General features: G+C 30.1%; 4 protein-coding genes and 2 long non-coding RNA genes across 12 annotated transcripts; 3 read left to right on the top strand and 3 right to left on the bottom strand.

Moving 5' to 3' along the window:
• Positions 1-458: 458 nt before the first annotated feature.
• LOC122576360 (THO complex subunit 2) lies at positions 459-10,792 on the top strand. 3 transcript variants are annotated; one of them, XM_043746542.1, is made up of 28 exons: positions 460-636; positions 777-820; positions 1,411-1,502; positions 1,599-1,712; positions 1,810-1,925; positions 2,016-2,146; positions 2,224-2,603; positions 2,667-2,845; positions 2,952-3,544; positions 3,625-3,859; positions 6,477-6,594; positions 6,676-6,838; positions 6,927-7,108; positions 7,179-7,463; positions 7,541-7,653; positions 7,736-7,931; positions 8,012-8,140; positions 8,204-8,332; positions 8,396-8,653; positions 8,722-8,873; positions 8,951-9,080; positions 9,156-9,261; positions 9,448-9,482; positions 9,554-9,664; positions 9,730-9,790; positions 9,867-9,928; positions 10,471-10,535; positions 10,656-10,792. In XM_043746542.1, the coding sequence occupies exons 1-28, from the start codon at positions 572-574 to the stop codon at positions 10,684-10,686; spliced, it is 4,275 nt and encodes a 1,424-aa protein (XP_043602477.1). In that variant the 5' UTR covers positions 460-571; the 3' UTR covers positions 10,687-10,792. The 3 variants fall into 3 exon arrangements, with proteins under 3 accessions (XP_043602476.1, XP_043602475.1, XP_043602477.1); XM_043746541.1 differs by lacking the exon at positions 10,656-10,792 and having other exon boundaries at positions 459-636; positions 7,179-7,460; positions 10,471-10,649; XM_043746540.1 differs by lacking the exon at positions 10,656-10,792 and having other exon boundaries at positions 459-636; positions 10,471-10,649.
• Positions 10,782-13,549, bottom strand: LOC122576366 (Golgi resident protein GCP60-like). Of its 2 annotated transcripts, XM_043746554.1 has the most exons (5): positions 12,630-13,549; positions 12,420-12,536; positions 11,873-12,306; positions 11,672-11,802; positions 10,782-11,591 (listed from the first exon to the last, which is right to left on the bottom strand). In XM_043746554.1, exons 2-5 carry the CDS (start codon positions 12,442-12,444, stop codon positions 11,126-11,128), a joined length of 1,056 nt encoding a protein of 351 aa, XP_043602489.1. In that variant the 5' UTR covers positions 12,445-12,536; positions 12,630-13,549; the 3' UTR covers positions 10,782-11,125. The 2 variants fall into 2 exon arrangements, with proteins under 2 accessions (XP_043602489.1, XP_043602488.1); XM_043746553.1 differs by having other exon boundaries at positions 11,873-12,536.
• Positions 13,550-13,671: 122 nt separating this feature from the next.
• Positions 13,672-17,559, bottom strand: LOC122576363 (DNA repair protein complementing XP-C cells homolog). Its single transcript, XM_043746546.1, has 5 exons — positions 15,452-17,559; positions 15,180-15,385; positions 14,846-15,110; positions 14,594-14,762; positions 13,672-14,458 (listed from the first exon to the last, which is right to left on the bottom strand). The coding sequence occupies exons 1-5, from the start codon at positions 17,141-17,143 to the stop codon at positions 14,127-14,129; spliced, it is 2,664 nt and encodes an 887-aa protein (XP_043602481.1). The 5' UTR covers positions 17,144-17,559; the 3' UTR covers positions 13,672-14,126.
• Positions 17,560-17,828: 269 nt separating this feature from the next.
• On the top strand, positions 17,829-20,082 carry LOC122576373. 2 transcript variants are annotated; one of them, XR_006319736.1, is made up of 8 exons: positions 17,829-17,895; positions 18,210-18,301; positions 18,661-18,719; positions 18,928-19,076; positions 19,273-19,333; positions 19,518-19,566; positions 19,748-19,803; positions 19,977-20,082. It is a non-coding gene; the product is annotated as an uncharacterized LOC122576373 (long non-coding RNA). The 2 variants fall into 2 exon arrangements; XR_006319737.1 differs by having other exon boundaries at positions 17,873-17,890.
• Positions 20,083-20,609: 527 nt separating this feature from the next.
• LOC122576367 (carbohydrate sulfotransferase 4-like) lies at positions 20,610-25,581 on the bottom strand. Of its 3 annotated transcripts, XM_043746556.1 has the most exons (9): positions 25,367-25,563; positions 24,540-24,667; positions 23,810-23,857; positions 23,308-23,441; positions 23,003-23,238; positions 22,732-22,930; positions 22,479-22,658; positions 22,040-22,374; positions 20,610-21,964 (listed from the first exon to the last, which is right to left on the bottom strand). In XM_043746556.1, exons 2-8 carry the CDS (start codon positions 24,657-24,659, stop codon positions 22,053-22,055), a joined length of 1,239 nt encoding a protein of 412 aa, XP_043602491.1. In that variant the 5' UTR covers positions 24,660-24,667; positions 25,367-25,563; the 3' UTR covers positions 20,610-21,964; positions 22,040-22,052. The 3 variants fall into 3 exon arrangements, with proteins under 3 accessions (XP_043602491.1, XP_043602490.1, XP_043602492.1); XM_043746555.1 differs by having other exon boundaries at positions 20,610-22,374; positions 25,367-25,581; XM_043746557.1 differs by lacking the exon at positions 23,810-23,857 and having other exon boundaries at positions 20,610-22,374.
• LOC122576375 lies at positions 24,691-25,031 on the top strand. Its single transcript, XR_006319739.1, has 3 exons — positions 24,691-24,748; positions 24,870-24,935; positions 25,006-25,031. It is a non-coding gene; the product is annotated as an uncharacterized LOC122576375 (long non-coding RNA).
• Positions 25,582-26,874: the final 1,293 nt, after the last annotated feature.

Here is a 26,874-nt window from a genome sequence, read left to right as displayed (position 1 = left end):
TAATAAATGTATATAATTAATGCTATATTTATTTCTTTACAACTGATACTTTATTAATAGACTGTGGATTTTAATGCATTTTTATATTTTTGTGGGTATAAATAAAGAAATAGAAATTTAAATGGAAATTTGTTTCATCTATTGCATATTATGAATATTTTTACATATTATATGCATTTGTAGAATATATATAATATATCTATATAATATAGTATAAGGAATAAAAACCCAATATAAAAAACTGGAAATAAAGACACAACAACCTCCTTGTACTTAATAGAAACTGGGTCTAAACTACAAAGAAATAAATAAAAATATACTTCAGTGTGCATTTTTATACCTTCAAATATACCATAAATGCATAAAGATCACCAATCTATTTATTAATAATTAATTACGTAGAAAGAAAATTTTAACAATAAGGATACCAGACTAGATATAATATATGGCGTAAGAAAGATCGCGCCACGATAGCTTCGAGGACGCTTGCAATGGTGCAAAATGGAGTCTATTAACCTGTGATGTTGATACAATTGTTTTTAATTATAAAAAAGCTTTTCATGGAATTAAAATGGCTGGTAAAGTGTGGAATACAGATATATGGAAAGCATGGGATAAACATGGAAAAAATGATTTGTAAGTGGTTAACGTCCGAAAGTGCGTTCGATTAATATTGAATTGATATTGCATACTTCTGTGCAATTGATGGTTGCAACTTATCTCTCCTGTTTCTCGCTCTTCTGAAGAGTTAATTGTCAATTAACAACTGTTTGCAGCCTCAAGTTAATCAAGCACAAATTTAAGGAAGGCAACACTGCAGGTGAGATTACAAGAATTTCTCTTAACAGCTTGAGCCATGTTTCCACACAAAGTGACAATTTTACGCGCGCTGAAATCTATTAATGTTACACTTATCATATCATCAACATTTCCATCTGTTTATGAAATAAACGATGTTCATATAGAAAATATTTCTCCCTGTTTGTTATCTGAGAAATATATTCCGAAAATCCAAAATTTATGAAATGTATTTAAGCGCCAACGTTTCCTTAGATTCTTTTATCTATGAATGTAAATAATTGGTGTGGATTTTTATGCAAATACATATCTTAATGAAAAACCTCAGTGGAAAATTGTTTTACACATTGAATATTATAAAAAGTAAAGGGTTTATATATGTGAATAAAATATAATTTTGAACTATTTCGTATTTCAATCAAATTAATAAAAAGTCGATTCTCAAGTTCTTTGTTAATTTTGCATTATTTTTAATTTTGATATATGTAATTGTAAATTACAAATTATGAATTATGAGGAATTGCATTTTTGAGATACATTTTACAATATATAATTATCATTTGATACTTCTATGTTTTTAACATATTTATGTGGTGTTATCTTTAATTTTAGAATGGAGAAGAGGATTGTACGAATTAATTTCGAATGGAATCCGTGGGAACATAAAAAAGGACAATGTTGTTCAGACATTAGGTGAACTAACGGTAAGATCAATGGTCAATGACAATATTACAACAATTCATTTTTCCAACTATTAGTCTATTTTAGTTCTCTTTTATTTAAAATATATTTATTTACAGAATATTGATGGAGCAATACCATCTGCAATAGTGGATATATTTACACTGATAGATGCGGAAGCACATAATGAAGAAAGGAATAATTTTTATTATCTTGTAAAAGAATCAGAAAAGGTATCATTTTATAGGATAACAAAAGTGACTGAACTACTGGCTACATATTAAAATATTTCTAATGACATAATTAATTTATCATTTGCTTTCTATATAGTTTCTCACAGATAGGATATTGAAGGAACGTTTAGAAATTGATACATTGCAAGATGTAGGAACTTTAAAAAACAAAAATTTCCAAATCAAATTTATTAAAGTGAAGACAAAATTGTAGTATGTATTTTTTCCTATTTGTTTAAGTAAAATATTTAATATAAAAATTAAACTAATGAAGCGAAATCTATATAAAACATTTATTTACAGTTATAAACAACGGAAATTTAATTTATTTCGGGAGGAAAGCGAAGGATATTCTAAACTTATAGTGGAATTGAATCAGGAACGTCCAGAAAGTGAAGTAGCATCAATATTGGAAATTGTTAAGTCTCTTATCGGTAAAAAAATTTTGTTCCAATATATTCTGAATTGTATATTTTAAATGGATGAAACTATATGTATATCATTTTTTTAGGATATTTTAATCTTGACCCTAATAGGGTACTCGATATTTTATTAGAAACTTTTGAGAATCGACCTCAAGATGATGCGCTTTTTATCCCTTTAATTCGATCGTATATGAGTGACCAACAGGTACTCTGCGAAGTTTTAGGATTTAAATATTGTTCAACCGTTAATGCTACCCCATTTTCATTACAAAAAGTCACTGCACTCATGTTACAACATGGTGTCATTAAATTAGATGATATATTGCCTTGGTTGGTGCCAGATGATAAAACTATTATCAAAGAACACGAACAGGCAATGAAGCAGGCGAAAGATTATGTTCGCAAGTTAAGCGTAATTTCTACGAAAGACAAAGAGGACGTACCAGAGGAGAAAGAAACTCCACAGGTATCTAAACAGGTATAATTATATTTTATTAAAGATCTTATTAACGTCATTATTTTTTAAAAGGATAAATACACAAGTAATCAGAAGTTCGGGTTATGCGAAGCACTTCTAGAGACAGGAGCTTGGGAAGTAGCACAAAATTTATTCAATCGATTACCCGAACACAGTTTCACCGATCAACGTCCAATTGCATTAGCGCTGTGCAAAATGATTCAATCTCTTATCGAACCTGTTTATCGCAAGTAAATTTCATTCTAATACTTTCGTTACAGAGAATTCAATTAAACAAATTTAGAGTATGTTTTTATAGTTAAATTCTGTTATTGTACCTGCTACATTATATTCCAGGAATTGTATAATATCGCCAAAATTACAAGGTAGAAGAGTTCCACAATTAAAGAGCTCTCTTGCTCCGAAATTAATCGAGAGTCTCGAGGAGATCCACGATCAATTATTACCAATGCTCATAGTCCTTGGTCCCAATCTACATCATGATCCTGTTCTAATGTACAAAATCATGCGATTGTGTCATGCGGCCATAAAACAGTGTCCATTAGATTCCAATAAGCAACCAATTGATAAAAATAACAATTTGTATTACGACGTGTTGACTATTCTCGATGTGGCGTTACTGCCATCATTATCGTTTATGGACTGCAACTGTTGCGTTGCCGAAGAATTGTGGAATATCCTAAAATACTATCCATATCAGAATCGATACTGTTTGTACGCTCGATGGAAGAACGATACACCTTTGCAACATGCTGCTCTTTTAAGAAAACGAGCAGATGCGCAAAAGAAAATTAAGTCTATTATGAAAAGAGTGAGTAAGGAAACCATAAAGCCTGTAGGGAGGTCAATAGGCAAACTTACACATTCTTCGCCAGGTGTATTGTTCGATTACATTCTTATACAAATCCAATTGTATGATAATCTTATAGGTATGTAAATAATTTTATGAAACATTCGTAAACTTGGAGGTTTTCATTTTAAATAATTTTTACTATTTCGTGTGTTACAGGACCTGTTGTAGATTCCCTAAAATATTTGACTAACATTTCTTATGATGTACTTGGTTACTGTCTTGTGGAAGCTTTAGCTGGTGCTGACAGAGATAGGTTTAAACATGATGGCACCAGCATATCTCTTTGGCTCCAATCCCTTGCTTCATTTTGTGGAGCCATATTTAAGAAGTATAATATTGAACTTACTGGTTTGCTGCAGTATGTAGCTAATCAACTTAAAGCACAAAAAAGGTACGTTGTATATAAGAAACTAATTTCTTTTCAGTTAGTTTGTAATTGTCTAGATTTTGTACAAGTTCTCATTCATTTTTATGATGTAATAGTTACTTAATTGTATATTGAGTATAATGTGAGAAGTTCAGAAATTTTTAAGCTAATTAAGAATAATTATCGTTAATGTGATATTCTTAATCCCTTTCTGACTTTTCCTAGTGTAGAATCTTATTACAATTAGTTTATTTAAAATGGATTAAACAGATGTTGGTTAAACAGGAAGCGATAGTTGTTTAACGTGAACTAAATACAATAACGTACTATAATGAAGACAACTAAATAGTTAATTTGCAACTCTCGTCACCACGGTTCCAACGCTTTCTCTCACGTGGACCACACTCCCTCGACAACGCAATTCGCACTCTCTGACTTCTCAGCTAACACTGACTGTTAATTCGTCTTTCTCCCTTAACATCCCCTTGTCTTTTCTCTAAGCCCCATTACGCACGTGTTCTGTAACCGCTCGTGGCCAGGGTCACGCAGACTTTGCCCCCGTAACTATTCGATTGAAGGACCGATAATACATTGATGGGCCTGTCGGCACTTAGGCTTTCTCGCGACATTGTTTATGGTTTGCCCGATATCTCTTAGGTCTCTCGTCCACGATACTACATTAATAAATTACGAGCTTTTTTCCGTTAATAACAGAAAGCTTTTACTAAATATATGTTATGCTCTTATGGTTCGTACACTTGAATACATAGAAATTGCCAATTGTATTTCAATTTTGCCTAAGATTTATCCAGACAAACAGTGTATTTTTTAAATAGAGAGTTTCTTTGAACATGTGTGATTTAGTACCACATGTAATACGGCAACGGAGATATTCGAACAGAAACCAAAAAAATTTAGATACGAATTTTGATCCACTGTTTGTAATTTCAGAATTATTATTGCTCACAAAACATGAAAAGAATTCAATCGAATTGTGACAAATATACTATGAAGACTTTTTAATTGCAGTGAACATACATACACTATCATTCTGCCATAATAGTTCCTAAATGGAAACATCTAGTATCACTGAGTAAATAAAATTTACAAACTTTTCATTGCAATGGAACTTTACCAATGATAATTCCAAATGTATGGCAATATAAGATTCTCTCTTCATTCTTTTAAAACGTATCTTTGGTTGTAATATATTTTCGTTTTTTATATATTGAGATACTTAAAATTCAATAAAAATACAAGTAATCGAAGAACAGTGGAATAAATTTTATGGATTTTATTCTGCACTTCTGTATTAACAAAGCATTATCCATTATTGCAATATTTCTACGAAATACGAATTTGCTATTTTGGTATAATAAGATATAACTGGTTTTTGGCATATATGTTCATATATATTTTATCTATAAAGAAAACTGAAAGAATGACTAAAAACAGTTGTGGGAAAGGGAAACATTGATACTGAATACTGAATCAACCTGTGTAAGTAAAAGATAAATGGATAGGAAAATGAAACACCTTAGCATCGAACATTATAATTTGCAAGCAAATATAAAGATCATAGAGAAACTCGCATTTATAATATATTAAATACAATAATTTAAAATTCTATTACTGATAAAAAGAGAGCTATACATCGTAAAAATATCAATTATCTTAAGATGTCAACAACATGGAATAATAGTATTTGATAAAAATATTTGATCAAAGATATTTAAGTAGAACAAGAGCTGAAAAAGCTAATGAGTTCAGATTTAAAGAATACAATTAGTGAGAAATATATTGCTACTAATGCTATGAAAACCTAGAAGGACAAGGTAAATACTGAATATTTGTTGTAAACCTTGCTTTGGTATTCATTTGACATTTTAATACTGATAAAGCATGTTGCAAACATATTAAAATATTTCGAATTGTACTTTTTCTTCCTAGGTATTAAAAAGTTTGTAAAAAAAAAGAGAGAAATGTTAAAATTTTAATTAATGGACAAAAGGCTTTGGATAATATAATTTGAATGGAACAGGTATAGAACAAAAGGTGATAAAGGCTAAGCAAATGTATGAATCTCTGCAATAAAAAGTATGAAACGAGGATTCCTTATAATAGTTTGCAAGGGAACAGTAGAGATGTTTATTGCAAAATACAACATTAGATATATTAAAAAAAGAAAGAATTAACACAGATCATAAATCTGTCATACATTAAAAAATAGTATTATTAGTAGATTTGTATTTTGTAGAAAACGCGGAGATAGGATTTAAGTCTTATCGCTATAGATTTAAAAATGAAGGGAAAAGAGAAATATTATTTGATAATTTTTAAATATATAAGCTTATTTATATTATAACATCATATAAAAATCTCATAGCTATTAAAATTACACATATATTCTCTTACTCAATAATCTCATTTCTTATTTTTTTCATTTATCATATTCCAATTTTTATTTTTAAAGTTATTTAAAAGTATTCGTTAGCAATCATTTTTATTCGTAAAATATCGATAGTAGTATTCGTAAAGTATCTTGCATAATAATGCCTACGAAAACCGCGTAATATTGCGCAATGAGAATAATAAACTTAAGATAAATAATAATTATCTTATTGCTCACTTTTATTTTCAGCCTAGATTTATTAATATTGAAGGAAATAGTACAAAAGATGGCGGGTATCGAAGCCGCTGAGGAGATGACTTCGGATCAGTTAGATGCCATGGCAGGTGGAGACTTATTAAAAAATGAAGTAATTTTATTAATATATTTAATTAATCTATACATAGATATCTATTATAAAAATGTTTTACAATGATACAAAATATTCCAGGCTGGCTACTTCAGTCAAGTACGCAATACAAAGAAATCATCACAACGTTTAAAAGAAGCTCTAGCTGAACATGATCTTGCTGTAGCACTATGTCTTTTAATGGCACAGCAAAAACACTGTGTTGTGTATAGGGAAACAGATAAATCTCATCTTAAACTCGTGGGTAAGCATTATAGTAATATTTTTAATATTTTATTCTCTTAATATTTAAAAAAAAAATTTATTGACAAATTGTGTATTTAAAATCATAGGAAAACTATATGATCAGTGTCAAGATACATTAGTTCAATTTGGTACCTTCTTGGGATCCACTATGACAGTAGATGAATATGTAGAAAGACTTCCCTCCATACATTCTATGCTCCAGGACAATCATATACATTCTGATGTCGCATTTTTTCTTGCAAGACCAATGTTTGCACATGCCATTAATGTAAGTTTCTTTTTGTATAATAAATATTGAATTGTTATTGAACAGATCTAATTTTACATGTTGTTCTCAGATTAAGTATGATGCCCTACGTAAAGCTGATCCAAATTACAAAAAGATGTCAACTGCTATGAAGCAAGCAAAGTACGCAGAAGCTGCACAAGCAGTTATGGCACCTGTTGCTCAGTCAGTCAGACCTTTACATCCATTGAAAGTATGGGAGGATATCTCGCCACAGTTCCTGGTGACATTTTGGTCCTTATCTATGTACGATTTGTATGTTCCTGTGGAGAGTTACCAGAGAGAAATTAACAAATTAAAGCAACTTGCGGCACAAAGCGCCGATTCCAAAGATGTGGTGTGTTAATACCTTTTTATTCTAACAGCGATTTTTATAGTTCGCTTTTAAATTAATATACCTTTTTCTTTTTTCAGAATGTTAGCAAGGGGAAGAAAGAGCAAGAAAGATATACGACTCTAATTGAGAAACTACAAGATGAAAGGAGAAAACAGGAAGAGCACGTTGAAAAAGTATTTGCATATCTAAGGTAAAATTTGTTCAATTTAATATTTATATGCTCTGTGGAAAAACCTTGTAATAATATTGTTTTATTAATACCATTTTATTAGACAAGAAAAAGATACATGGTTTTTATCTCGAAGCGCAAAATCAGCGAAAAATGAAACAATAACGCAATTCCTACAACTGTGTCTGTTTCCTCGATGTACATTTACAACCGTGGATGCCATGTATTGCGCCAAATTCGTTCATACTATACATTCTTTAAAGACTGCGAATTTTTCAACCCTTCTTTGCTATGACAGAGTAAGTATAATTTATTGGAAATTTACTCACTTTATGTATTACATATTGCATTATTTATCACGTAATATTTAATCTTATAGCTTTTCTGTGATATAACATATTCAGTTACCTCATGTACCGAAAACGAAGCGAATCGTTATGGAAGATTTTTATGCGCCATGCTGGAAACAGTAATGAGATGGCACTCTGAGAAAGCCATATTCGATAAGGTATATTATTTTATAATATACTCAATAAATCCAGATGATTTTTTATGTTTATCCTTATTTTAGGAATGTAGCAATTATCCGGGATTTGTAACAAAATTCCGAGTTAGCAATCAATTCTCTGAAGCCAATGATATGGTAGGATTTGAAAATTACAGACACGTGTGTCACAAGTGGCATTACAAAATTACAAAGGTAATGGTTTTGTGTGATAAAATTCTTTTTTTAACTGTAGATTAATATGCATCATTTATACAGGCGATTGTAGTTTGTTTGGATTCTAAGGACTACGTACAAATAAGAAATTCTTTGATAATATTAATAAAAATATTACCACATTTCCCTGTTCTGGCAAAATTATCTCAAATTCTTGAACGTAAAGTAGAAAAAGTGAGAGAGGAGGAACGTGGACAACGCCAAGATTTGCACGTACTAGCAACGTCGTACAGTGGCCAATTAAAAGCCAAAACTCCAAACATGATTCGCGAAGCAGATTTTCATCACGTAGGAGATAAGGTCTGCCTTATTTTTATTTCATTTTTATTTTTCTTACTTAGAAATCAATTTTTATATTTATCTAATAGACTGGGAAAACACAAGATACTTCAAATAGTGATAATTCGGATAAAGCTGGCGATGGAATATCGAGTAAAGAAATTACAAACGGCGATTCTAGGATAGAGAAAGAGAGTAAGGATCAACGAGAAAAACGAAGCGCATCGAATCAATTGCATCAGTAAGTCGAGCGATACATATTTCAGTTTTTACTTTGCAAATAATTAGAAAATTTTACCAAGCTTTTATTAAATATAGTGACAGCTCGGAAAAAATTAGGAAAAAAGAAGAAAGCAAAGAAAGTTCCGAAGGGAAAGACAAACATTTAAAAAAGGACGAGATTAAGGAAGAGGACACAATAGATAAAAAAGACCGAAAATACTATAAAGTAATCATAAATTTGTTGAAAAATTATTCTATATTGTGCCATAAGTGCATTGTCATGTTATTAATTTAATTACAGGAGGAACACTATTATGGCAGTGGTGTAGATAATTTAGACCGTGATCTTTCTAGTGTATCAAATAGTAGTGCTAGTTCTGGACCCACGCAAGATGGATCAGATAGAGGTTTGCATTAAAAAGTTCTAAATATTGCCATTACATAACCATAGTTTCTTATAATATCTTTTAGAGAATATAAACCTGTGTCAACTGCTGACACAATAAAAGAAAGTACTTAGCCAAAAAAATACATGTATTACATATATATTTCAATTTATTCCAAATTACAAAATCGATAATCTTTAATTTCAGATGCCAAAAGAAGAAAAGTTGATAATGTACAAAAGGTGAGAATTATTAAATTTTATAATGATATTTTTCCTGTATATTTGTGTAATTTGGTTTTTAATGTTAACAGGAGGGTAGACGTGCTGAGGGAAGTCTTGACAAAAAAGAGCGCTCGAGTAAAGGCAAAATAAGGGATGAACAGAAAGAATTGCGCAGGGAAAAGAAATTTGCACGAAAAAGGGTATGCCTCAAATTTTTAATAAATGACACATTAATAATATATTCTAATATTTTCGTGTCTTGCAGGATAGGACAGACGAATCAGCAGTGACGACCGAACAGAAAAGAAGAAAAGATGATGAGAAAGGTAAACATTTTTTCAAATAATATAAAATCTGTTCTAACATCAGTCTCTTTATATAAATAATGAGGATGATTTTCAGCAAAAGGAACACATCAAAATGGCGATATCCCCGAGCATAGAGAAAAGCATCATTATAACAAGGTTAGTAATTCTAATTGAAATTTTTCACTATTCATGTATCGAAGATATAAGAAATTGTATCTTTATTAAGATACATTCGAATAATTTCGAATACTTCATTCGTATTATATTCGATTGAATAGATTTTCTAAGGTATTTGCGTATTGTTGAAATGGTCATAAGTAGGTCATTACTTGTCTTTCCCATACGTACAAAAACATAAAGAACTTGAAAGAAACTTGCGTGTAACAATCCTATTGATAGAAACGTAGAAGATAACACATTTCGTAAAGAACGTGCCACACTTTTTTTCGTAAATCCCGTTACATCAGTCTTACATTTTGTCCTAAACATTTCTGCCCATAAATTAACTTTTTAATCATTTTTCTAACACTATTCCTTGACCCCTTAGTTGATAAAGACGTCCGCTTCGAGTACATTGAAAAGACGAAATGGGAGACAATAGCAAAGACCAGAAAAACTAGGTGATACTATCAAATACCCAAACGCCAATTGCAGGATAGCATGGCATTCAGAAGATTCATATGAGAATGTATTTTCAGGAAAAGTCACCCTACACAAAGGAACGTACTCATGAACGGGAGGGCCGCGAAAGCCGGGACAAACAATATCCTTTGACGATACATATTAAAAGCCAGAGAAAATATCGCAGTTCTTTAACATAAGAAAATTTCCATTTTTAATTATTAAAAAAAAATAGAGAAATATGATCCTTAATTCTGAGTACTAGGAGAAGTTCGGATCCCAAACGAAGATGATGTACAACAATGGAAAAAATTTGACTTAACATTTTATATACTACGTTTGGTGTTGCATGTAATTAAGGTAGAATTCAAATAATAAAGAAAAAAGATAGCGAATAAATTGTATATTATATTAACGTCCAATTTTATAAAATAAAGTAGGTAACAAAAGCACTTTGGTACATGTTCTATTCAGTCTTAAATTTGTACATACGATTCGAATTTTATATAATTTATAATAGGACTTATCGATGACCGCAATAAAAATTCATTGATGCGGCACCTGTTTCATTCATTATTGTTCCCGATTCTTCCTTAATAATCGAGAAGAAGTATTACATTTCTTTCCGTATAAAAAAATCAGCATAAATATTTTATTATACAAATTACATTTATATATCTTTTTTTCATTTTTTTTTCATTTTACTTCTATCAGATTACTGTAACTATTATATCATGGAGAGTTGTTGATGAAATTATAGTAATACTGATCCGCTTTCAAACTTTCTTCCTCTAGACGTTTAAGTCTCATCTTCGCATCCTGGAGAATATCTTCCGTTGAACTACTTTCGCTAATAACTGTATTTGTATTAACAGTTTGTGTTGGAACTTCTACGTTAATAGGCCTTAATGAACGTATTCCTTCTACTTGTTGAGATAACTGAAGAGCCCGTTGTGTTATCTGTTCTATTCTTAATTGTTGATCTTGGATAAGAGCATTTAATTCTTCCTTTTCTCTAGTAAGAACCTCAATTTTATCCTCTTGTTTTATATCATTTACAATATCTGTTTGTATTTCAATGTTTCGTAAATAATGATTAGATGATTCTACCAGATCTTCAGTTTGTACACCTTTCTGATCACGTGTTTTTTTTAATTGTTCTTCTAATTTTTTATGGTCATCTTGCTCCCTTTGCAATCTACATAGATCAGAATGTGTAATAACAAAAAAGAAATTGTTAATTTTATGAATATTAATGTTATAAATCATATATTATACCTATCTGCTTCTTGCAACAACAATCTTTCCTTTGATGTTAATTCCATTTCTTTTTGCAAAACTTGTCGTTCATTATTTTGCCTTCTTTCTTTTAGTTGTTTTTCTTTCAAACTCATATTATGCATAACATTCTACAAAAAAGATTTATATTTTGTTCTTTTATTTTAGTTGAGCTAATTATAGAATAAAAATTTGTATTACCTGAACTTGATGCAATTTTATATTTAATGCTGCAAGTTGTTGCTCAATGAACATTGCCTGTTCTTTTAACATCATTTCTCTTTTGCGCAGCTTATTGTCAACTATTTGTTTGTGCATGGATATTTTCCTCTTCAATGCAACTAATTTTTCTACATATAAACTGTGAGCTTGCCAAGAAAATTCAGTTTGCGTGGATTCATTACAAAGAGATATATTTTCTCTTATGGGCACATCATTATGTATGTTATAGGAAAACATAGTTATACATCTTAATATGCATAAAAGCAAGGGCATATCATTTTCTATGTACTGCGATATAACATACTGTCCTTTAGGATCATGCGGATTGATACCTAATGTTTCCAAAACATGCAATATATAATCACTTTGCAATTTTTCATTACTCTCCTCCTTGCTGCCATCGGTTTTTTGAACTGTCTTAGTAGAAAAGTTAATTAACAGCGGTGCTTCACTAGCAAATACAGATAGTGTGTATGCGTAATTGTGATTAAATAAATATTCTGCTACTAGTAAATCATAAACGTACTGTTTCGCAGATTTGGGCTCATCATTTTTTAAAACAACATCTTTGTTTTTTAATGCATTTATTAAATTTTGACGAAGATGCGTTCTTATGTTTGATATTATCCCACATTTTTCAAACCTTGAAACATAAAACCAAATAATAAAATACGAGTTATCATTTATTTAACCTTAAAATTTCTTCGTAGTAATTTTCAAATTTTATATAACTTACCATTTGTACAAAGTAGAATAATATTCTGGGTCCATATTACATTAAAAATCTGAAATAATTATTATAAAAGCTTCTCTATAAAAGACTCAATTTCTTTATTATTTAGTAAACACTGTTGTATATGTATACAAAGTTTAAATCCCATATGTTATATATCGATCTGTCGATAATATTCAAATAATAACGGTTCTAAAGCGATAAATACAACATTTATATAAATATATATTAATTTACATTTATGTACATTGTATAGGAATATCCTATATAAATTAAGTATCACAATTATACAACGGATTTTGATGCAAATTCGTATTTTTGATAATATAATTATAAAAGTAGAACCTCGTTGGAAACGTTCATGCTATGTGCATTCTGCGCAGTTTTGTACTTTCAAATATTTTTTACAGATTTCCTATGGATGAAAATTTCTTATACATGCATAAAAATCCGCAATCTAATCATAATTATCATTAATACACTAAATTAAATAGATATATTATGTACATTCAATATTTAGATATTTATGTATATTCAATCAGTAAAACAACACGCAAAATGATCCTTGACGTACAAATAAAATGAAATTTAATGCGTCCGAAGAATACTATTTAATCTGGCTCAACTGAACAGTTATATGCAAGCTTAGAAACAGAACATTTTATTTCTAAACTTACATTGCTGTATAATATTTAATCAGGTTGATATATAATGTTAATGGACAGTAATTAAGTAACATTATAAAATAATAAATTAATAATTCTATAAAGTATGATACATTTCAAAACATGTAGAGAAAGTAGACATTTTTAATTAAATTAAATCAATATTAAATAAAACAGAATCGATGCCTGATTTTCGACGTCTGCCGGAAATATTTCTTGACGTCTCGGAGACGTCAAAGTCTACAATGGCACATGAAATGGATGACGTCTCCCAGACGTCATTGTGTGCCAAGGGGTTAACAGCATTTTAAAAAAATATATAAACACTAGCTGCATATATTATATCAAAATACAATTTGGAAAGTATCATTTGAAAAAAATACATTTGAAAGACATATATTAAAATTTTGTACAAGTTTCATTTACAAAAATCTATCTTACACGATTGTTTATAATACTGAAATAAATATAATAGTAATAGCTTCATTATTATTAGTTTATTATTATTACTATTAGTTGCCGATTTTGTTTCTTCCATAAACTCGTATCTCGTTGGTAGTCGCTCTCTTATAAGCAAACTTTGAATCAGTCTCTTCCAATTTTCATAAACTCGTTTCTCTTGCTTTTCTTTAGTTTGTTCAATTGCCTCAACTTGTCCAGCTTTTCAAGCTTCTTGTAAAATATCTTCGTATTCAGAAAAGATTATATTCTTACTTGAAATTATAAGTAGTAACGAAATAACAAGTTACATCATTCCTGTGATATATACATTATTAAGGTTTTTTACAAAATGATTTATAATTTCGTTTTACGGTTTAAAATACTTTAGTCTTCTTTACGTCTGTTTTCTATGTTTCGCCCGTTTATTAGTTGCCGATTTTGTTTCTTCCGTAAACTCGTATCTCCTTGCTAGTCGCTCTCTTATGAGCAAACCTTGAATCAGTCTCTTCCAATTTCCATAAACTCGTTTCTCTTGCTTTTCTTTAGTTCGTTTAATTGCCTCAACTTGTTCAGCTTCCCAAGCTTCTCGTAAAATATCTTCGTGTTCAGAACAAACGACGTAACCTTCGAGTGCAGGAACTGCACCCATACTTCCAAAATTAAAGCCTACTACGGCTGGTGCACAATCAATGTTAAGCTTCCGTGCGATTCGATTTAATCCTGGAACTACATCATGATACATATATTAGTCTTAATTTCCATTTTCATCAATCATTATTATTATTTTCATTAATCTTTATACATTTGCTGCAGAACAGATATGATACATTATATGTATCAATTAATTCCTTAAGAACTTACGATTTATATGAACGGTGCCTTTTGGAAGCATACGTTGTTTAAATAAATCAACATTTCCATACTCATTTCGCGGAACAATACCGTCCTTGGCTACTGGTGGTTCATATTCCATAGTTTGCCATTCACCAAATAATTCCAGTGGTGAGTCCTTAATTTTCATTCCCGAAAGCTATTGTAATTAAATCATTTTACAAATTTATTTATTACAAAATAAATATTTACGAATGAGGAGATTGAAATAATTATATATACTTTATCGTATTTTGGACGAGCTTTGACTATTTTATAAGCCTCTTGATTTGGTTTCACGACTCTGGCTTCTTTTAGCCAAGTTTCTCTTGAACGAATAGTATGTACACAGTGGCGAGAGTAAATGGCTTCACCAGTAGAAGTATGTCCTAAAGGCACACAATCTGGAGGATACAATGCTTCAAATTTGAGTAAATGTCTTTGAATGACATACAATGGATGACCTTTGATCTCGCTAAGCGTTCTAGGCAAAGGTTGCTCCAACTCCCTAGAATAAATGAAACTGTCAGATAAAGAAGTATTGTGATAAGTAAAAATATTTAGATATATAAAATACCTTTGTAATAGCATTTCATCTTCAGCCCTAGAAATAGCAGTATTTTTTTCTTTCCAATAAGACAAGGTTTCAAGCCACCATTTTTCATCAACTCGTTGCTTACGTGTGACTGTAAGCCATTGTGCACAGTAGCGTCTAGTCACATCTTTTATTAAACCTTCAGAATTCCAAGCTACTACATACAATACAGGCTTTGTTGCTTTTTTCTATAACAGAGTACAATTGTTATTACTTTAGTAGATATAATATGAACTGGTTCATAAATCACTCACATATATTTCAGGTATGCAATGGATTTTTTCATCCAATACACTCGTACAAATCCAACTTTCTTCTGACTCTAAATATATTTCAGCCCAAATATCTTGCCTTTCCTTTGTTTTGTTTGTTTGATCTTCGCTATCAGAGGATACTAATTTTCTCTTTTTTTTTATAGTATTCTTAGAACTTTGTGATGCCTCTTCTTTATCATTACTCTTCCTCATTAAACGTTTTGGTTTAGGCTGAAATTCTGCTTCAGAATCTGTTGAATCTTCTTCTACATAATATTTTGATTTTGTGCCATCAACCTTTGAAGACAAGTCTGTAGACTTTCTTGCTTTATTATCTTCAGAATTAATATTAACTTTCCGAGATCTTAATTGTCTTAAACTAGACATACTCTTTTCCTGTTCTGCAGATCTAGATCCACCTTTTTTTTCAGTACTTTTAGTATTTGACTTTTTAGTTGCTTTGCTTTCACTGTTAGAGTCTTTACTAGTATCAGATTTGTTTTTGCCCTTATTAGTCTGCAATTTTGAATGTAAAATTTTAGCTGCTCTCTTCTTGGCTTCTGCATTAGCACTTTTTTGAGCCTCAGAACTATTTTGAATCACATCTGTTTTATCAGAAGCTACCTCTTTTTCTTCCTTTTTCTTTGAACTTCTCTTTTTAGTTACATTAGATTTATCTTTCCTTGCGGTTTCCGGCTCTTTATCTAATTTAAAAAGTGGGTTATTACTATATATCCGGTGAGGAGGACAAAGAGAGATAACCAATCTACAATTTAACCCCAATGCTCTTAATGTAGCAACGTATAATAATATCAATTCTTTATAGTTAGAAACTTTCTTGTCTTTCAATGTTTTCAATAAAGTTTCTTTATCTATTTGTTTATTACCATTACTTTTAACAGGCTCAAATGTAAATATGTGTATAAACCATTTTGTAAACTTTTCTAGATATATGAGATCAATTCTATCTTTTGGATAATTTGAAGTAGAGATCAATGATAATACACCAGCCATTATTTCAGGCTGATTTATCTGGCCATTCAAACGAAAGCCATAAGCCAACCAACAAAGCAATCCTACCTTCTCTACTAATATCTGAGCATCTCTTAATCGTTTCTTCAAGATTGCTTTCAAATCTGGCTTCCCCTTCTTCTTTCTGTTAATCATTAAACAAGTACCTGGTAAAACAATCTTGACACCATCTTTTGGAATAGTGTATTCATTAGGAGGCTCAGTGTCTTCCTCGTTCTTTATTATTGCATCTTTAGAGCCTTTTTTGGAGAGTGAACCTATACTACATTCACCTTGGAGCAAAAGTTCATCTATTTCATTAGACGATGTAGTACCTTTTACCTCTTTTTTTACTTTTTGTTCTTTTTCCTCTTTTTCTTGTAATATGGAATGGTTTGAATGTAATTCTTTCTTTTCAATGTTCTCATCGTTCTGTTTAAATTTTTGCGAATATTCTAAGTTTTTCAAGACCTGAGTGAAAAGTTCGATATTATCTATTTGACTGACATCCTCGAGATCTTCGTCATCGGTGCTCTCATCTTCGGTGTCAATTCGATCCTCAACCGCCGCAGAATCAGGCTTCTTTTTCGCGAAGAAACTAGAATTCAAATTAATTTTCCGTGGATCAACCAGAAACTCTTTACTGCTATCAGAACTGTCGTCTTCTGATAAACCATTCATTTCAAAAACGCTTTAAAAGCAACAATTTTCCTTGTTACGAATTAGTTTCTTGCCAACGTCTTGTATCACATTACAAGAGTTTTTACCGTTTAAAAATGTACGAAATAATGTCTTGTTTATTATATTTACTGAAATCACAATTATAAATAGATTTTTGAGTACCAACAGTGATATCATGCTTTTATATTATGAATTTCTTTTTATTTATTGAAATGTTATTTAAGTACGTCAAAGATTACAGATAAATATATGTGTACCTAAATACATATACGCATATACAACGCAAATCATTTTCCATTCTTGCAACCCTATCCCTTTTTGCAAATTCATTATCATTATTTACTAGTAATGAATAAATTAAAATTTATTAATTTTTTTACAGAAAGGTATTCAGTAGATTTCGGTAAAAGAATTGAGAAAACTATTGTATTTTATTAGATTTCCTCGACTTAAATAAATATACAAAATCTGAGAATTGTTAGTCAATTACATAAATCGAAAATTTGGTTATTAAAAAAAGAGAATATTAAACTATTAATATAAAGACAAATTAGTATAAATTAATATTATTAATAATATCATTTAATATTAAAGATAATATTATACTATTAATTCAAAAATTTCCATTAGAGGGCATTGTTGATATATCGATAGGTCACTCTTCAAAATAAGTGAACGTAGACCATACTTCTATTTAAACTCTGCCGAAGGGACGCTGCTCCTTCATTTCAAATTTCGTTGAAAGTGGTAAGGTAAGAGTATTTCATATTTTATATAATCCACAATAATCACGTGCATCGTTACGAAATATCATAAAAATACGACATTTTTCAAGCAACAGATATTTCAGCATATCATTTACCATTATATTTTCTTTAATTTGCTATTGCTTCCTCAGAATTTTGATTTGATATTTTATGTGATGATACGTAAATAGTCTCGTTCGTATGAGTATTTCTTGATTACAACCTAGAAATACGACTCTGAATATATTAACCTGTATTCGATTGATTTTCCTGATTTAATTTAATGAATCATTTGGAATTCGATTTATTTTTTCTTCTAGAGTTAGTTTAAAACGTTAAAATTAGTCAGAAACGTGCTTTGGATGTCATCTTGCTGATCAACTTTAGTTTCGGCTTGTTTGCAAGTTTTCTGGTGAGTAACATTTCTTTAAAACAAGTTTAACAAAGTATTTATTGCAAAAATAGAATATCTATCTTTAATTTTATTGCACTAGCTTGATGTCTGCTGTGATTTTCAATTTTCACTTCATTCTTCTCTAGTTATTTTTCAGTAATTTTCTGAATTTCATATTTTTATTCTCACGTTAGATCATCTCAGATTAATTTTTCAAACGCGAATTTCATTAAAAATTAGTATTTCATATGATGACATGATACTGCCCCAGTCTGAGTATTATATGAGCGATTCAGTTTTCTGAAGAGATTTATAAAAATATGTATTCGATTTATTTAATTCGTATGTATGTAAGTTGAGTTTGTTTTTCTTTCTAGGGAAAAGATGCAAGAAATAGAATTGCGATACATTGTAATAAATTCCATTGATAATCTTGGTAAGTTTTTCTTAAATAAAGTAAAATATAATTAAATATTTTTTTTTATGATTTATTTGAATGAAATATGATGATTTATATAGACCGCCCTGGTCAAGCAGAAATATAATGTAGATATTATAAACCTGAATATTTATTATATTGAACATGATTTTTACTCATAATCTTTAATAAGAAATATATAAAAATATCTGTTTACTTATTTCAGATGCAAACAATGAAAATGGTTGAATATGTACCACACCTATGATAATATAACATGTATAGTATATAAATAACTGTGGGATAAAGAAGATATATAACATGAAATAGGAAAAAAATTTAAACTTTGAAAAAGCAAAGAAAGATATTAGAAAGGTAATTTAAAAGCAGTTTATTTTACAATATAGGCATAAAAGTATTACAAAAATTTTCTATGATGAGTAATTTAAAAGTTATCCCTGTCTTACATGCAAACATGGTGATATTCTTTCACTGATATATGAATTTAATATTATGAAGTTTTGCTAGTAATGTATTTTAATTATGATTAATTCAAATTATTACTTTACAGGAAAGATGTATTCACGAAAATAATAATTAAACCATGAAACCTTTTTTTTAAAGATAGGAAGGTAAATAATTTTTTTATTAATAAATATTTCCAAATTACAATAGTTTCTTTATGATGATATTTGACAAGCATATGTCTGAGTAGATTTGATGTTACTTTTTTGCTGATACAATTTATTATTACAATTAAGTTGTAAAAAATATATTTTTTAATTTAAAAAGTCTGTAACATCTGTTTTTTACCAGATTCTATAATTTACTTGAGCACGATGTGTATCATTACTTTTTCAAATAGGTGAGTAACTGTATAAAAAGGACATAATTTTATTAGGAGTTAAGATGATGATTTAATAATATACGCTAATATGATTTATTATAAAGTGATTACATCTTGCCCTCACTGAATTGCAACTTTAATTTATGCAATTTTAATATAAATATGTTGATTTTAAAAAAAACTTATTTTTTGTCCATAGGTGTTTGCACATATATTAATTACAAAGTTTAATACCAGAAGACAAATAACAAAAAGGTACAGTATGTTAAATAATCGAGCAAAAAAAATTCAAATTCAGTTATTATAGTGATGCTTTTAATATACGCTATGAGCTTTAGTGATAATTAGTTTTTCTACTGAATTTAAACTATATGTATATTTTAAATTATTTAATGATATAAAACCTAATGTATTAATTTTTGTTTCAGATAAACTTGGAAGACAGGAACTGAATACCAATACGAATTTGTTCTTAAACTAATTAAGTCACATGTATATATACCTTTTATAAATATATACGATTTTCTAACTAAAGACTTGTTCTTATATGCATATATTTCTCTATAATTTATACAATGGAGTAAGAAAGATAGAGGAATAGATATATTTTCCACTACTTACTTTCACCATAGTTTAGTACTAGTTTTCCTTCATATCAATAAATATGTAAATTGATACTCTTATATTAGACAGTTATGCGTAAGCATGTGTGCCAAGAATAGTGATTAACTCTATTATGGAATACAGGCCATTAAAAGGTAAGGTTGTCTATTACACCGGGATAATATAGTGTTGTTAGTACATCAGCTATCGCACTGACCATAAGGCTGATATCACTATGTTACTATTGGCGACTATCACAGTGGAAATAGCTATATGTATATGTACATTACCTTATAAAAATATATGTACACTTACCACAAAAATCTTTTATGCATACATTGTACGTGTTACATCTTGAAATAAGGTTGGGTAGGCGGAATAATATTTTCTGTTTAATTAATAAAAGATGTATGATATATGTCATATGTGAATGATATTGTAAAGTAAAACAAAGATAGTTCGGACTAGATGAATTATTTTATTGTTAAACACAAATTCACAAAAAGCCACTGCTGCTCTAAATTCAATTAAATGCTAGTAAGGTAATTATGGTAGAAAGTAAGATGATTAAAACTGAAGAAATATTGAATGATCCGATATATAATTCGAGGGAATTTACACAATGAGTATTTGTTAATTTAAAAGTGAGTTTAAGTGCGCCTATAATTATAAAGCAATCATTTGTCCATATATTTTATGTTGAGCACTTGTACTTAACTAACGCTAATGGGTAATTGCTTTTGTAAATTGCTTACTTTGAAAACAAATAATTATTGCAGAATTTACATATTCAAAGATAAACAAGTATAATGTACACATTTATTAAAAATTCATGTGAATAGCTATATAGTACATTGAGTAAAAAATATACAATTGATAAGATAGTAAAAATAATCTGATAGCGATTCGAATAAAAGTTTGTTTGTGATCTCACAATTTTTTGCAAAATTATAGGTAATTAACTAATGCAAATATAACACTACCATCTATTTTTGGCTTCAAGGCCGGTTACGTGGAAACTATTCTCAAAGAAAAATATTTCAGGCATAATAAAACAATGGACACACCAATATTTAACTAGTGCTGAGTATTTACAGATTTATCTTACGAATTTCGAAATTTCGATCTTACACACTTTTTTAAGAAACAATAACAATATCAGAGTGTAAGACAGAAACAATAACAATTGCGAATCGAGAGTATTAAAATTTGGCCCATTTACATAACCGGTATTGCAAGTAAAACAATATGCGTATATGCATTCTCGAAAGTACTAAAATAATGTATTAAAGTAAGACTTTTATCAAAGATCCAATGAAAAGTAACATTTTATGCAAATGCTTGATATTTTGATATTTTTTTCTTTCTTTAATATCTCAGTGGAAAATCCTAATGTGTTATGGTTACATTAATATACCAAGACCGCGACGTTTAAAGTTTGAATTCTAAAAAAGATTATTATTTAGGTTCGTTCAATATTTGCGTTGATATGGATGTTTCCTTGTTGTGTACCAGGGTTTTAGGAACCTCTAATCCTCGCACCTAATACACTGGTCTAAGATTCTATATTGAGACTGTTCTTTATGAAGAGCACTTATGCATCTCTTAAATTTTTTAAGGAACAAGTTTCACCATTGGTCTTATGAGGTCCAATAATTTGCTATTTTTTCATTGTTCTTTTTTTATGTTTTTACTAATCTAAAACAGATCAGTAAAGGCAATTGATTGTAAGAGTTCATAAGCGCTTGTCTAGACAAGCTATCAGCACCACCTTTTCAATGTGAATGAGGGCACTTGTGATAATTTCGGTAATCTGTGCAAATAAGCTAAGAATTATAACCACTCTACACAGTAATAGTTACGTACAGATACTAGACATTTATCGTACACTATGCCACATGTCATAATTGTAGTTGGTAGTTGGTGAGAGGATCGAAATCCTTTTGGTGGCTGGAGTTCGACGCCATAACGTATCCCCACAATCGCATTGCAGCTGCACACACTCTTTGTATCTCGTCGACTTCCTCGAAATCGAGATCTGTTCGCCAATGAAAGGGTGCCACTTTCGAATTTCGAAAAGTGCTCGAGACACCACCCACGTCGTTCTTTGTATGAGTATCTAAAAACTTCTTCACGTTCACGTGAAAGTCCAAGCCGTAGAAATTGTACAGTTCCTTCACGTGTCTATAGGGGTCTACAGATAAGTCTTCGTAACGTACCACCCTGTTAAATAAAAAAAATGTTATTTTGAAATATTTGTAGAGTATCTGTCATTGTGAATGTAGTTAATTAACGTAGATAATATTCATTGTGAAAAAGAAGTATACCTAAAGGTATGTGGATATTTTTTTATTAGTCGAACAGCTGCACTGAAGTCTGAAACCATGTCTGCACATACTAATGCAGGGTTAGAACAATCTGGTTCGGTCGGGCACCATTCTCGATGCTTTCTCGATTGTAAAATTCCTCTTGGATCACGAATCAATAGAACTAAACGTATTCCTAAACTGAACAAATTATTGTTTTGAGGTTTGTCGCATTTACACTATTAATTGAAAAGAAATTGAGCTGCGTTCTTACTTTTCTTGCTCCAGGAGTTTCTCTGCAGCGCGCAATCTTAAACGGACAATTTTCATCGACTGAAAGGGGAATAATTTACAAAATTTCGAAACGAATCGTGGATCCCAACAAATTTTTTTGTGAATCTGACACTGTTTCCATAGATGAGTATTATGATTGAAGACCCAAGGATGCGTTTTACCATAATCCAAGTATCGATCTAAGAATATTTTTTTACATAATTATACTGAGAAAATATTTATCTGTATTATGTATTAACTTAAATACCTACCAAGATTACTAAAGTCACATCTTAATAATGCTTCCAGGTTGCTAAGAGCTTCGTCAGCAAGTGGTGGCCCCCTAATTTGTACAATTCCAAAATCAAGAAGAGGTTCATAGTGGTAAAAATTGGCCGGATGTGCGTTGATCACATCTCCAAAAAACGTACTACCGCTTCTCCAGCTTGTTAAAATCACACTTCTCATGGGTCTCCCTCCTTTTTCTAATACTAAGTCTTCTAGCTTACTACAAGAATTATTATATAATCACAGGGAAAGTTTTGTATATTAACACTTGAAATGAAAATCAATGTACCTAACATTAACTCCATATTTTCCATTGGGATATTTGTACCCTTCCATCTCTCTTTCAATTGCTTTTCTTTGTTGATCAACAACTTCTTGTATTTCAGAAAGTGTAACATTTTCAATGGACCCTCTAAAATATGCCTATAAAGCACACATAATTTATAATTAAAGTTTTTTTTCATTTATACATTTTACATCCACACAATGCAAACAAAAATAATAGGGTAATTTTTTGTAATTTCTGTCCCCATTACCATATTAAATGTGTTAACTGTTAATCTCTTATTGTGACTGAAAGGACTAATTTCAAGATAAATATTCACTTACCTGAACATATCAAACATAAAAGAAAGAAAAGAAAAAAATAACAATTACTTTAAGTTCTATTTATCATTTTTGACATTTTTCTTTAAATGTCCTTTTATTTTATACAATGGAAATCAGCTTGTAATACATATTCTATTGAACAAAACTGACAGTTTATGTAAATCTACGTGCATTCTGCTTACCGTTACTGGATCTTGAATTTTGATGATGCGTGGCCTTATTTCCACATCCTATATTGAAGAAAATATTGATAGTTTAGCATACTGAAAGTGCATAGTATATTGTGAACACGATAATGCTGCTGATGTAACCAGGACAATATCTTTCTCCCTCTTTCATTATATAGGTAGTGCATTAGTATCCAAAATATACTAGTAGCGTGAACAGAGTTCCATGTACATTGTAAAAAGAAAATTAAAAGTGCAAAGAAGGATGTCAATTTGTGCAAAACATGCAAGACATAAAAAAATCATAAAAGAATAGAAAGTTTCATTACTCATATATACACGTATTTTCCTTATAGTCATTTCTCCATAAGTAATCATTCCAAACCTGTATTACTTTGATATAAAAGAAATTGTGCATTAATATATAATGGCTGTAGAATATTAAAATATTTACAGTGTTATTGTTAATTTTTTGTACAAGATTAATATCAAATTACCCCAGTGATTTATTAAGCAGAATATTTTCAGTGTCTATCTTATCTAATACTGCTTGAACCAAAAAAAGAGGGAAGGAAATGGTGGAAACAGGGAGAAAGAGCTGGTAACTGTTTGCAATGGTTTGACAGTTCATTGTTAGTGTACGAGTGGAAAAAAGTTAGGTGCAAAAGTTAGACTTTACCGTCAGAAAGAGCGTGTTTGGCGTGACTCAATTTAGAGCAATCCCCACCTCCGATTTTTTACTGACCGATATCACCGGCTGCAGTCGATGCTCAAGGTAGCTGCTGTAGCGTTGATTAAATGCTAAGAAGAAGATGCAAAGGGACGCCAGGCCTATTAGACCATAGAAGCTCAGTCGTTTTGACATCCTTGGTCCTATGGAAATCACAAAGTAGTAGCACTGTAGTACGAATGGAACATTGAATGTTTCTTAATTACGACTTCTCCTCATTAATGGTATCACAAGCTGTTATCTTATATTTATAGATATAAACACTGGTATTTCACATGCCATACACATTTAAATTCTAAACATAAATGTGCATGTATAAGTTATACTTCTATCTTTTATTTCCAGTATAATTATGATAGTTGAATCTCATTACGGTGTTAATGAAATTTTAAAATGGCTTCTATAATACAAGTAAGATATTCGTAAGAGACTTCTACAACTGTTTAAATATTTTTACAAACCATTATCTCTTATCTTAAAGCTAATAGCAACAATAAGAAGCAAAACAAAGTGGAGCTAATATGTATACGAGAATTACGTTAAATAGAAATTTCACCTACATGATTAAAGATCATTAAATCGCATTAAAAGGCCAATTAACGTCGCGTGAATGATTCGGGTGATTTGTTATCAAGTCGTATATCATTAACATAAGTTCCAAATTCGTGGTAATTTTTACTAATATTCCATGGCAGAGAATGACTACTCCGTCGAACCATGTTGTGATATAAACAGCTGATGTAGAATAAATTCCAAACAACTATCAGCACCGAAATAAAACGCCAGACATGTTAATGATTTGCTGCATGGCCAAAATGGTTCTAACAACGGCGAGATCTCACCTCGGGATCAAACAGTTCGTTGCATTTGGACACTTCCACCTGTGAGTTATGTGACTGTCGAAAGACCTCACGTTTTTCTTAACATCTTAAAGTAGCGACGGGAAGCATACGACCAACGTGTAACGTTCATCGTGGTCCACTGACGCAAAAAGGCCCGTATTGCGGCTAACATAAGGTAACCACATGATCCACTAGTTCACGTGTATGTAGGGTCTAGTGCAGGCAGATAGCGATAGCGTCAAATTCAATATATAAATATGTACTTACACTGGCTTATGAAAATATTTGAACATTTACTACACAATACTTTTATGTTCATATTGTACGTGTTACATAAAAATATAAAATATTATGTTATTTAACATAAAACGCTATATAAAATATTTTGAAATTTGAAACCATTAGCACTAATGAGATAAAACTGTTGTGATCATATTGTACAAATTTGAAGTCAGTCTGAGAGTGTATATAGAAATTACAAGATTATCTACTGCATTATTCAATTAGTAAAAAATTAATATATAGCAGTACGAGCAGCCACCTTACGCACATAGTAAGATAAATATAGTCCCACCAAATACTGAGATTTATTAATGAACACTTTTCTGAATATCTTACAATTTCTTCGTATATTTTCAGATTGATTTCAAATTTTACTAATATAATCATGATAGCTGAATTTTATAACAGTTTTAATGAAATTTTAAACTTTCCTATAACACACATATGTAATTATATCCATAACAGATATCTACAAGTATTCGAAAACTTCGTGAACTCATGTATTCTTAAATCCGAATGAAATGCAATACTCAAGTTTCACTTCATAACTGTGAATTTTTATGCAAATAATTATTTTTATGAATATAATTAAAAAAATGGAATTTAGGTAGGAGATTGTTTTATCCACTAAATATTGTAAAAAGTATTATACTTTGGGCGTTTTATATATCTTTGCATATTATGAACTTTTTGTGTATTTTTATATTCTTCAATTTCCCATAAATGCGTACAAATCTCATAATATATAATGGTCCGTCTATATTTTATGTACCTGCGATTTCTGCAAGCTGTTTTCGAACTTCAGAACGAATAAATACTTGTAGTTTTAAAAAATCTTTGTTACAGTAGTATTATGTACATACTTCAATATTAGAATGAATCGATATTCCTTCAAGTACCAATTGAGTCGTGAGAGCGCAGACGGAATAAATATAGACGTGATATGCACGTTATGGTAGGTGATTACACACAGTTAATTTTCTATTAACGTCAAGTTGAAAATTGCTTTAAAAAATAATTCAGATAAGTGAATGAGATTTTATACTGATAGTGGATAAGATAAAAATCTGCTGTGCGGGAGAGGTCGGTATTAGGATGATGACCTTACCGATCAAAATCAATATGGCGTCAAACTTGCGTAAACTTATGATATCTATAACTATTAAAATAACGATCTCGGTGTTTTAAAACTAGTATTCTTTGACTCCACTCGTAAAAATTTATCA

The sequence above is a fragment of the Bombus pyrosoma genome, linkage group LG16 (assembly GCF_014825855.1).
Source record: "Bombus pyrosoma isolate SC7728 linkage group LG16, ASM1482585v1, whole genome shotgun sequence".
Classification (NCBI taxonomy): Eukaryota; Metazoa; Arthropoda; class Insecta; order Hymenoptera; family Apidae; genus Bombus; species Bombus pyrosoma.
Note: the sequence above shows the minus strand (reverse complement) of the source record. Positions and strands in the feature narration are given on the sequence as shown.

What these genes read in the sequence shown, in the direction of transcription:
- LOC122576360 (XM_043746540.1), top strand. Translation starts at nt 572, where the DNA reads ATGGCTGGTAAAGTGTGGAATACAGATATATGGAAAGCATGGGATAAA. An exon ending in GAGACTTATTAAAAAATGAA is followed by an intron (nt 6,595 to 6,675) that starts GTAATTTTATTA and finishes AAAATATTCCAG; the next exon opens with GCTGGCTACTTCAGTCAAGT. An exon ending in ATCTCATCTTAAACTCGTGG is followed by an intron (nt 6,839 to 6,926) that starts GTAAGCATTATA and finishes TTAAAATCATAG; the next exon opens with GAAAACTATATGATCAGTGT.
- LOC122576366 (XM_043746553.1), bottom strand. Translation starts at nt 12,664, where the DNA reads ATGGACCCAGAATATTATTCTACTTTGTACAAATG. An exon ending in TATTCTACTTTGTACAAATG is followed by an intron (nt 12,537 to 12,629) that starts GTAAGTTATATA and finishes TTATGTTTCAAG; the next exon opens with GTTTGAAAAATGTGGGATAA. An exon ending in TAAAATTGCATCAAGTTCAG is followed by an intron (nt 11,803 to 11,872) that starts GTAATACAAATT and finishes TCTTTTTTGTAG; the next exon opens with AATGTTATGCATAATATGAG.
- LOC122576363 (XM_043746546.1), bottom strand. Translation starts at nt 17,143, where the DNA reads ATGAATGGTTTATCAGAAGACGACAGTTCTGATAGCAGTAAAGAGTTT. An exon ending in GATGAAATGCTATTACAAAG is followed by an intron (nt 15,111 to 15,179) that starts GTATTTTATATA and finishes CATTTATTCTAG; the next exon opens with GGAGTTGGAGCAACCTTTGC. An exon ending in AGGCACCGTTCATATAAATC is followed by an intron (nt 14,459 to 14,593) that starts GTAAGTTCTTAA and finishes ATCATGATGTAG; the next exon opens with TTCCAGGATTAAATCGAATC.
- LOC122576367 (XM_043746555.1), bottom strand. Translation starts at nt 24,659, where the DNA reads ATGTCAAAACGACTGAGCTTCTATGGTCTAATAGGCCTGGCGTCCCTT. An exon ending in AAATATGGAGTTAATGTTAG is followed by an intron (nt 23,239 to 23,307) that starts GTACATTGATTT and finishes TAATTCTTGTAG; the next exon opens with TAAGCTAGAAGACTTAGTAT. An exon ending in ATGTGACTTTAGTAATCTTG is followed by an intron (nt 22,931 to 23,002) that starts GTAGGTATTTAA and finishes AAATATTCTTAG; the next exon opens with ATCGATACTTGGATTATGGT.